The following is an 11,409-nucleotide window of genomic DNA, read 5'->3' on the forward strand; positions in this document are numbered from 1 at the left end:
CACAGCCCCGTTTGTGGAGACACAGTTATCATCCTGTCAGAGCAGCCTGCGCTGTTAGCACAGTCTCCCCAGAGAAATGCCTTTTTCCATCAAAATGTATCCCTCCTTTTTCGTGTTTTTGACCAGAATAAGCCCGACTCGCTGACTTGCTGCTGGTGCAGCTGACAAGCACGCAGCCCGGGGATTTTTTTTCTTTTACTTTTCTTATATTATTCATTCCAATTTTTATACTCCCCGATTTTTTATTATTTTTTTTTTCCAGGAACAGAGATGCCTTGAATTATTTTTTTTCTTACAAAACATGTTAGATGTCATGTGACCGCATTTTTTGTTTTGAAAACAATTTTCTGAAAAGGCCTACATGCCCACAAAGCTCCTTGTCCTTTTAAGGAACCACTGGCTTTTATAGCTAGTTTTGAAAAAGGGAAAAAAAAAAGAAGGAATATTTTCATAATACCGTGCCTGCTTTCCGAAACGAAACCTGAACTCTGAGGTTATGGTGCCTGAAGCGCGGCCATAAATCTTAGTGTGGTTACGGCAGCAAAAGTGCGTTTGTGCTCATGGCCTCCTTACAGCACAGAGACCGGGAATCGGCTTGCGTGATGTGAGCCGAGAGCTGCAACAGCCCCGGGAACAGGCTCCTACGTGAAGCTACTCTACACTGAACACTGTCGGAGAGGCCTAATCGTTCAACAGCCTATCAGATGTTAAGCCAGTTCACGGCCATACGTGATGTGTGCAGCTACTGGTCAAATCAGGGTCACAGCCCAGGAGAGACAGTCCAATGTCAGTTAAAACACAATAAAGCCAGTTTAATGCATCACACTAATGTTTATATTTGAAAGTGCTTCAAGCAGGTCCATAGAACTGTTCGTTTGACATAATTACACCTTAAAGAAAATAAAAGCGTATAGAATACATTGGCAATAACGTCCATAAAAATACATGCACTCCTTGTATATTTGTGGAGGAAAGAGGAAAACGATTTGCATAAAAACATGAATAACTTTGAAACAGCGGTTAAATATGCCGAAGAGAGGTCTAATACATCGCACCCTCTGAACTGCCCTTCTGAAATGCAGTCATCGCAATATAGCCTGCAACAGTGCAAATAATTGCCCAATCAGCCAAAATGCAATCCTGGAACACTGTGTCGTGTTTCCTGCAACCAGTTTGGAAAAGTCATTTGAAATAATGCAAGGCTGGGGGGGGGGGGGGGGGGGTTTGCAGGGAGATTTGCTTTAATTTCTCAATATGCGATGGGATGCTTATGCAAAACAAACCAAACCAAAACAGAACTGCCTGAGAGACACTTTTCGCTCACATTTGCAAGGGAAAAAAAATAAACTGGTTTCACGTCTTTGCTGTGGCAGAAGCAGACACACTCTTCTGCAGAATTACCAAATTAATACGTTGCATTGATGACCTGCAGCATGCGCGCAGGCCTCTCTGTACCACTGAAAACCAAGTTGCAGCTGAGTCCGGAATAATGCGACACCTTCAAGAAAGCAAGATGTGTGCGCTACTATTAAATGTTTTAACAGTTAATGTTATGTCAGCACCCACTGATTAAGATTATAGCAGTGTTTGTTAATTAATAGACAGCATGCTTTAACTACACATAAATTAAAAAATAGCTAATTATGTTGTACTTAAATACATGCACATTCCTCTGCCCTGCACAAATTCTTTTCTAATTCTTCAGGGTACGGATGTGGTTTATGTTTTGTTATTAGCTTGTCTTGTTTACGTAACATTAGCTAGCTTGAACATATAAAAAGCAGCTATATATTTCTGCAGACAGCACAGTGCCCGCGACCTTGTGACCAATGTTACATTTAAAGCCACATGAGTTCCTGCTGACCCTACTTTAAATTAGGGACTTTATGAGGGGTATTTAAAGACCCACGTGCACATATAGGTAAAGGGCTACGATGGAACTGGTGCTTTAAATGAAGGTGTCTGACTGGCCACTGAATACTAGGTAAGTGCACTTTCGCATGCAGCGCTTATCACGGCACCCAAAGAAGGGGACGTTTTTTTTCTCGTCTGCCTGAAAACAACTTATCGGCTTATTCCTGAGATAAAATCATCTTTCTGCCAAATGCAGAGTTCTTTGAATTTGCAGCCTGAAGTATCAAACCTTAGAAAGAAAAGACAACACATCTCATTGGGCATAATGGTGGCGTAAACACATCCTGAATGGAAGGATGAGAATTCAATTAAGAATTAACAATTAAGCAATCAAAAAGCAGGAACACAAACAGCATGTGAGCAAATTATTTGTGGATCTTTCTTTCAGAGCAATTTTTTACATTATTTACTGTACTAATTCGACTGTACTAGAATGACTAGCTGACCTGACAGAGAGACTGAGCCAGAGAATCACACCATACTTTCAGTTTAGCTTAGCGGTACACGATTTACTGTAACTTTGAAGCTTGGGGGTATTTTCAGCTCATTAAATCATATCACGCTTTTTCTACTGACTCAGGCAGGCCTGCTTGACAATGCTTCCCTGCGTTAGCTTGCAAGGGCTTCGCACCCAAATCTGATATCCTAGATTTTCACTCAGCGTTCTTAAAGAGTGCACAATTCATCAGCAATTCCTAGTTTGACCTTCAAGTATGTTCAGCATTACGCATTCGCTCTAAAATCATTTCCTGGGATTTAGCTAAGATTCCTTTTCAATAGGTAATGTGACTGTGTTTTCAGGTCTAAAAAAGTGACCGTCCCCTGTGGAAACCTCATTAATCACTTTGTCCTTGTCACTGCGAATGGAATTCACACATCTATAAACGTGCTGCATGTAACTGACGTAATCCAATTATCCCCCCAAAAGGCTCGGACTCCAGAGTTTATAGCGGGCATGCAGTGTGCCCGGCCAGCCTGTAGGGTGCGCTCATTCAGTCATGTGCAGCATCTGGATCGGTACCACCACTCCATGCTGCTATCTCTGGGACTCACACTAGACACTTGTACTGGATATTCGATGCCCTTCCCCCTGAAAGTGTAAATAAGGAGTACGTCTAAAATCAATGCAACGTTTTCAGCTGTCCAGAACCCCATACAAATGGTCTGTGGGGGGGGGAGACACATTTTCCTAACCTATACATAAGGAAGGAGGGAAGGGAACTTTAAAAAATTACTTAATCCTTCAGTTGTGCCATTAGAAAAATTTTAAGGTGCAATTATGATGTTGTTGTTTCCATGGCATGCAAAGCAGGGTTTTCCAAAATACAAATGACATGGAGAGCTTGTAATTTGTAATTAATTCATTATAAGTAATCTTCTAAGGTTGTAATTATTAAAAAGCTCCTACATTTTAGGGAAACAGGAAACCAATGTGGGAGGTGTAGGATTGAAAAGCAATGCATCGCACATGCAAGCATTTCAGTCAAGCGTGCACGTGCAACAGAGTGGCCACCATTGCTGACGTGCGGCATATAGTCAATGCACCCCCCCCCCCCCCCACTAAGTAAACATGGCCCCACCACCTGCCATATTTAAAATGACACTGTGAGCAATGAGTGCTCAATCAAGAAGTTTGAGAAAATTCTTGTTTTGACATTATGGCACTATTTGGGTTGATGGGCTTCTCATCCTCGATATCTTAGCACTTGGACAGGAGGGAGAGTAAGGGCACGGTCACCTTAGGACCTATCAGCAGTTCATCAAAATGTGCGACATTTGGTGCCTACGTAACTAACCGGCTTTGGATGTGGCCCCATTACTTCTTGAAATCACCCTAGTTTTCTACAGGAAAGGGCTAGCATGCGCTGCAATTTCACAGTCTGATTAATTTGCTATAAATGGTTGGTGAGCTTTGACTAATTGTGTATTCACAGTCAGTTTACAGTTTGGTTCACGCATCATAACATTGAGTACATAGCCACTCATTGCCCATGAACGGCATATTTGTAGTAGCTAATTCCTTCCAAAAAAAAAAAGCCCAAATATTTGTGGGAATAAGCTACTAAAAAAAATCTGTCGAGAGTCTGTATGAGAATGACGATCAGGCCGGCGCCGGCTCAGCGTATGACCAGGCATCCTCTCAGAAGTGCTAAAGCTAATTTTATTACGGGCTGACACACTTCATCTGATTCCTAAAAATACCAAAACAAGCTCGACTACCCTAATTCTTTGACGTTATTGCAAGAATCACGCAGCTACGCGAAATATGCCAAGGAAAGTAAAGCGAGTGTAAATATACAAGCTGACAGACCTCCAAACAGCAGCAGTACCCACTCTGACATCTCCTGGGGTTGCTGATAATCTGCCTGCATCAACACTGCCAATGCCGTTCTTACCTGCAACACTTGGTAGCCCACTCCTGCTTACAGTATTTATTATTGTGCATATTACTGCGTACGAGCACCTTACATGAGCTAAATCAGATGTAGAAGAGAAAGTGATCGAAAAAAAATCAAGCTTCCTTCAGTCACATGGACAGATTTGATATTTATGCATATAAACATAGATACAGCTTGAATCACCCCCTGGGAAAATCACTTGTTTGCTAATAGCACATTATACCCAACACAGATATGTAGGTTTGACACTGAAGGGTGTGAGTACAGTTTCTTCAGTTTGCCTTTACGAGGCAGTTTCCGTAGTGGTTGCCACTGGCAAGCTACCCAAGAGTGTTTGCAAAACTACAGTTAACAACACAAGTTTGAAAAAAAAAAAAAGTACATTTTCATGGTGTATATTTTGTGTGCCTGCTTTAAAAAATACTTTGATTTAAAAATATTTTTCACTTGCATTAACCAGAATTAGAAGACACCCTACCTGTCACTGCACTGGGAGTGTAGCCTCAGCCTATGTGATTGAATAAATGTCGTAGGATTTGTTCAACATTTCACACTTTGAAGACAGATGCTGAAAATGTGTCATTTGAAATACATTTTTAAGTCCGGTTTTTAATCCCGCTTTCCGGCCGCAGTGTAATACTTTTAAAAAAATGACCACTTAATTTCATGTGCAATAATTTGAGTGCAGACATGTGAATGACAATGTTTTTTCCAATGTCCAGATGAATTATTAATTACTGGGAGGCTGCAATATTACCTCATTATTCAGCAGATAAAAACACACACATTCATTTATATATTCATATTCTATTTATGTATTTGGTTGTTGATCATTTTTAAAAAAGGATCCACTCTGGGAGTAATAATCAGACACTGAATTTCAGGCATCCTCTGCATGTAATGTATTTACAGTAGCTCTCGGAAGGCATTATAATTTCGGCTTATCTGCATTCAGTCACACCTACAGGTTTGTTTACATCTGCATCCTGTCAGCCCCAGAGATCGGGGCCTAGGCACGAAACCCAAAGCATTGTCTGACTTTCCAAGATGATAGCTCACCTAGCAACGCTAATGATGTTTAGGGACCCTGACCCAAGGAGAAAACATAGACAAGACCTTTGCATGGTCCTGCTTTGGTTTCTATAATCTCTTTAGAATAAAAAAAATCTGTTTCTCCTTCTTTTATAGTACACCAGGACACTGCCAGACATTCTAAAACAGCCAAAATTCCCAAATGAGGCTCAGAATCACACATTATTATTGCACAGTTAGTAGTACAGCTAATTTAATAAAATATACAAAAAAATGTGCTTAACTGATGATTAATAATATTCCTACAAAGAAATAATATAGCCTTCTTTTAATTTAAATTTCTTTATAATTTGCAGGCACAATTTATGTATACAGTCACCACTAAAATAAAATTGCAGAACTTACTGAACTCGCTGCCCGGATCACCGTACACAGCACCCGATACAATTTACATTGTAGGATACGAAAACAGTTCCACTGACCCCCTACCCCCCCAAAAAAGAACTGCAGATACGCAAAACACAGACCGTCAGGATTTTACGACTTTGACAGTACTGTTCACTGACTGTTAATTCCAGCAAGGTCGCATTACCCCCGAAGCGAATGGAATTAACAAAATTAAGGCGACTGTAATGATTCTAAAAGCGATCCGAAGTCCAGTGCTTGTGAGTCAGTAAAAACACAGTGTTTCTGAGTGTATAGCAAGGAACTAAGTCTGACAGAAGCAGTTACTGTCTAAACAAGCATGTCTTATTTGCATCATCCAATTATATCAGACCGTCTCTCGACAAGGGTGCGATATTTAAACACTCCATAGGTCGTGCAGACACAAATATTCAATACAATATTCAATAATCCCATTTTAAATATTACATTACTGTACGATGCCCTAACAATGTACAATGTAACAGTCACAAACTAAGTACGCACTTGTACTTCCTGTTGCTGTATTTTATATATATATATATATATATATATATATATATATATATATATATATATATATATATATATATATACAAACGCTGTTTTCCATCTGTGGCTCGAATCTAAACTGTAAGGGGAGCGAAAACAAGAAAAGTCCGATCGCACGTGTTCCGCTTAAGTTTCTCTAATACACAGTCAAACCTAGAGAACATTACCGCGATCAGACCAATGTCTTCTTGCATGGTACAGATAATCAAACGCATTAATAAACAAAAAAACATACACGACAATCTTCTCTGCGCCCACAATTTTATAAGCACGTATTTTATGCATTTTAAATGCGGGTATGCAAAATGGTTGCCTTTCATTATATTACATTTTGATAATTTTATTTGCTAGATGAAGCATCGCGCATTGCCTTTCCATAAATCATTACTCTTTAAACTCACAGCTTTTCCCAGCACACAGTAATAATAGGCTGCCGTGAATCACACTAAACTATTTCTTTAATCGAGATGATCATTCAGAATAAGAATTCCTTTGGACGATTTACTGTAAATACCCCGCATAGCGCCGATACTCATTTTCGAACATTTAAAGCTTGTCTGCTTCAGGAAAATCACCACGCTGCAGCTCGTTTCAAAGAAACAACGATGCGTCAAAACAGACTAAGGACTGATTTTGCCAGGAAAAGTCATTCAATAATTCTACTCTTTTTGCAAGTATACAGAGACATTCACTGCATTTATCTTTTATCTGGCGATAGAGATATTTTGTTAATGGAGTGATTTTAAAGTCACTCATGAAATATTTACCTTATGGTTGAACCACAATGAATATACATATAATGATGCGTTGCAAAACTTACAGTACGCCCCTAGAGAGATTTTCCCATTCTTTTTTATAGACTTAATCTTAATCTAGAAGTGGTAAAACTTAAAGAGACAAGACGAAGACAAACACTCTCTCCCTGTCAGATGGGGGGAAAAATGGAAAGAAAGTTTCGGAATTTCAGCCAGTGTCATTTGGGGCGAAACTCGCCCACTGCGATGCTTCCTGCGGGCGACCGGCACGCTGCTCCGACGCAAAGTGAGAAAGCAGTAACTCATCTGCCGTGTAGCACCAAGGCGGTACGTCGCTGCCAAAGGCGATCGTCGGCTTTAGTTGCAGTTTGAATAACTGCACCATCCATACATGCAGGCTTAACTGAGAAACATGACATACGGACTGGACCGCGACGGCGACGGAGCAGAAAAACTGATGGAAAAAAAGACATTGACGTTTCATAATTAAGAAATCAGACGCGGCAGCTCCTAATTACCTTGTTGCAGTGGTAATAGTCCAACGAGCTCAGGCAACTTGGATCAGTTGGTAAAGAACATGAACCCACGCTTGAAGGAGGTGCAGGGTAAAATCTCACGTCCATCTCAGAGTCTGCAAGACTGACGGCATGAACGCAGGTTCGATGTCTGTGACTCGCTCTGTCTATTGTTTAACCGAACAAAAAAAAAAAAAAAAAGAGAGAAAGAAACAGGGAGAGAAAAAGGGGTTGAGTCTGTCACTGCACCCTTTCCTCACATCCGTTTGTGGTCTAAGTTCAGCATCAACTATCTCAAGTGATGCTCAGTGTTCTTTTTATATTTATATTGTAAAATAAAGAGAAGCAAACAAACTGAAAAGAAAAAAATAGGCAAGTTAAAAAAAGAGAGGAGCAACGTCCGTGTCACATAAAATAATAAGTTACATTTGCAACGAATGCTTAACTTTTTGGCTTCCTTTAATGAAAATTAAACGCGTCCTCTGATGTATCTCATTCCCTTTTTGTCTCTGCTCCTGTTTTCCCGCTGCGTTTAGTCTCTCGCTCAGCTTTGTCATGTAGGGCGTTTTATCCATGCATTCAGACCGGAGTTATACTCTTCCTCTCCATGCAGAAAGCCATGCGACCTCTGCTGATAATAGAGGGAACAGAGCGAGCCGGTGGGGGGAGGGGAGCGAGGTAGCTGCCTTGGCAACTGCTCCGCTTTCTGTCATTGTGCGATGCAGATTAAGCGGAGACTATATACTGTAGCGGCGTATGCAGCCATGGCTCCGGCCGCTTTATTAAAGCTACCGGGGATGGGGGCGGGAAACTGCCCTCGCTGGCTGGATTTCAGTGTCTTGCAGCTTTCATTCATACTGCAGGAGCGGTGCAATAAAACGCGCATAAGGTTTCGGGTGCTTTGAGACGTAGAGCTATGGATGAAGTATGGCTGTTTTTATCGTTGGATATCATTATATATACATTTCATATTGTTTGTTTTTTTACTTTAGACAGCGTTAGTTATACATGTCAAGTGCTCTGTGTATAGGCTTGTTTGTCCTGCTCCGGTGTCCGAATGTGTCTCATTTACTTCATTTTCCCCCTTTTTTGTTATGTGCTTAGATGAGTTAATGTTGAATTTTAAAAGGAAAATGTAGTCGAGAAAAATAAAGATAAACACATTCCACATAAAACTCAATTTAAATAAGCAGGAGGTTCACTGTTGCATTGTAACTGTGATCTCAGTTTACATTTTAAGTATTATTTGATGAGAAGGTTGATTCGTGATCATGCTACACCCAAAAGAATGTTAAAAGATAACACAGGAACAACAACTTTTTAATCGCTGAACTCATTTAAACCAGCGATTGTCACTCAGATAAGATGCTTGGGAAGTGAACAAATATACGCCAATCACTGTGAAAATGTTAAATCACTGTTCTGTTATCATTTTAACGACATTCAGATGTTTTTTGCAGAGGCCTTCATTAGTGTTGATTCCATCTTGTTTTGACCTGTCCGACATTCGGCTTGCAATTCGGAGTGAGGGTACTGTAGGTGTGACTGAAGTCCTGTTTTTAAAGAGTAAGCAGTTCAGTTTGGCACTAGTACTTCGTCAATTCCCTTCCAGTGTGTTCATATGGTTTCCTGTTTCATCGGTGAATTTCCCAGATTTTGCTATTTATTTGAAATGTTTGTATGTACAGTGTTTATGTGAAAGTCCGCTTTTTATCACAGTCAGAAAAGAAATCATTTTTAAACATGCGTACACAGCCGCCATCTCTATTTTTCTCATAGACATCCGACCTTAAAATACATTTGTGCCGGTTTCTGATTCTTCCCTGCACGTGATAGCGGATCTAATGGTATTTCACTGAAATAGTGTTGCAGTGTTAAAAGAAAAGATACCTTTAAAAACATCACTCTGTGGCATGCACATGTTTCCAGGATTCTCAGTAAGGTAGCGTATTACGGTCTTTTCATTGTTTTGATTTGTGTAACCTTGGTGAGAGAGGAAGTGGGAAAAAACCTTGTGGTTTTATGAGAGAAAGAAAAAAAATAGACTCCAAAGTGCTCTCCCACAATCCTTCAAGCTCGGAGAAAAAGTTAAATTTTCTCTGAATCTTACGCAGGGTGGCCTTCCTTATGGGCGAGGCACACGGACTGTCCTGGGCCTCTTTAGCCAATCCCAAAGCTTGCCTTTCTGGAATTCGCTTCAGAGACACTCCCAAACAACATCCCACCACAAAACGGCAAGGGGTGGGGTAGACTTCCAAGAGACAACCTGCAGATTCAAAATGCTTGTTGCGTTACTGCTATTGCACAGTACAGAGTGTGGTCCCCTGCTTCAGAAACAGTACCTCTCTTATCCTGCTAGAAGTTCTGCTTTGAAACCAAAACATGTTCCCACCTTTGGTGGTTCTGATCAGTTGTACAACCTTCCCCTTCTATTACGCCACAGATAATGTGTGTGTGTGTGTGTTTATGTATGTATGCATATAATATATATGTACAGAGTTGGATAATTCAGGCCCAGATAGTAAAACTCCAGACCGGGATTTTGTTTCAATCAGCCAGTTGAATACTCTGTACCTGTGACTCTTTATACTCAGCTAGTTGGTTGCAACAAAATCTTGGTCTGGACTTTTACTCTCTGGACCTGAATGACCCAACTCCATATTTGTTATACATCTTCATTAAAGCTTCATGAGTGATCATCCCATGAATTACAGGTCTGAATGCCAGAATGTCCCAGCTGTGTCTTATAACTTTAATGGCTCAGGTCCCAGAAAGGGGCCTTTTAGTCTTGAACAAAGTATGCAGCATCAATATCAAATGGTATATTAATAATAATCACCATCATCATCATTATCATCATCTATTTGCAATAGTAAATGGCAACAGAGAAGTTGCTAAAGTTCTCTTTGTGAGTTTTTTTCCCCTTTTTATAGACTTTAGTTAAAAAGTAGGAAAACTGGTTGTGCTGCAAACATTGCTGGCCAGGACTGTCATCAGTTTTTACTGCAAGTGCAATTTTAGATTGGCTAATACTGTATATCAGCACATATATAACCCTGAAAATATCCAGCAGTTTTCCTTGGATGTAAAGCAACTGTTATTATTATTTTTTTTAATCTTTGCATCAGAAATAAATTGTAGGAGGACTTTAATTCCCAACCCTAAAAATACCCACCACTATGTGCCAACTTAAATCTTAAATTTGCAAGGGAAGAAAATCCACAAATGTGTAGCGTATTGGGCATACAGGAAATTAAGTGGATGCCAGAAAAAGTACAGGCCTGACAGCTTGTTGTGGTTAGACTGTGAAAACACGGCCGACGTCCATGTTAGCATAAGCCTCGCAGCAGCGAATCATTAGCTGGCAGGGAACAGCTCAGTTTAAAGTGTTAATATATATCTAGGCAAACTTTCTGAATAGGAGTTTGTTTTGTTTGCAGCAGCTCACTCTCCGAAGTGAAAAGCAGTCCGTGAGTTTCGGCTGCTCCGTTATTGGAGGGCGGGTGGAGTCCGCTTTAAAAACGCACGCTTAGCGCACACCTGAATGGCGCTGTGCTTCGCTCTCTGTTTCCTTAAAAGAAATGCTTATAAAAAGATAAATGAATATGCACCGAATGCAGGGTGTAGCATGACCTTGTTGACCTTTGCTTGAAACGTAGCGATTTACATTAAGTGCACCTTCATAACGCATTAATAATGCATTCATAGAAAATGAATTAGCAGAATGTAAGAATACCTTAACATGCCTTAAAGTCTTGTATTTATAACACTTTCAATGAACTAGACATGACAGCTTTAATATATAAGGGATAAACCACT

The 11,409-nt window shown here is 40.2% G+C and overlaps 1 protein-coding gene across 7 annotated transcripts in view; it reads right to left on the bottom strand.

Annotated features, from left to right (window-relative positions):
* Positions 1-8,209, bottom strand: part of LOC125745501 (TOX high mobility group box family member 2-like) — a 108,302-nt gene extending 100,093 nt beyond the window's left edge. For 4 of the 7 annotated variants that reach the window (XM_049018444.1, XM_049018443.1, XM_049018442.1 and 1 more), the window contains exon 1: positions 7,594-8,209. In XM_049018444.1, the coding sequence (XP_048874401.1) occupies positions 7,594-7,698 (105 nt within the window). In that variant the 5' untranslated portion in view covers positions 7,699-8,209. The remainder of the gene's footprint in view (positions 1-7,593) is intronic. The other 3 variants (XM_049018446.1, XM_049018445.1, XM_049018441.1) reach the window with 2 other exon arrangements.
* Between the last annotated feature and the right edge of the window lie 3,200 nt (positions 8,210-11,409).

The sequence above is a fragment of the Brienomyrus brachyistius genome, chromosome 6, assembly GCF_023856365.1.
Source record: "Brienomyrus brachyistius isolate T26 chromosome 6, BBRACH_0.4, whole genome shotgun sequence".
NCBI classification, from domain to species: domain Eukaryota; kingdom Metazoa; phylum Chordata; class Actinopteri; order Osteoglossiformes; family Mormyridae; genus Brienomyrus; species Brienomyrus brachyistius.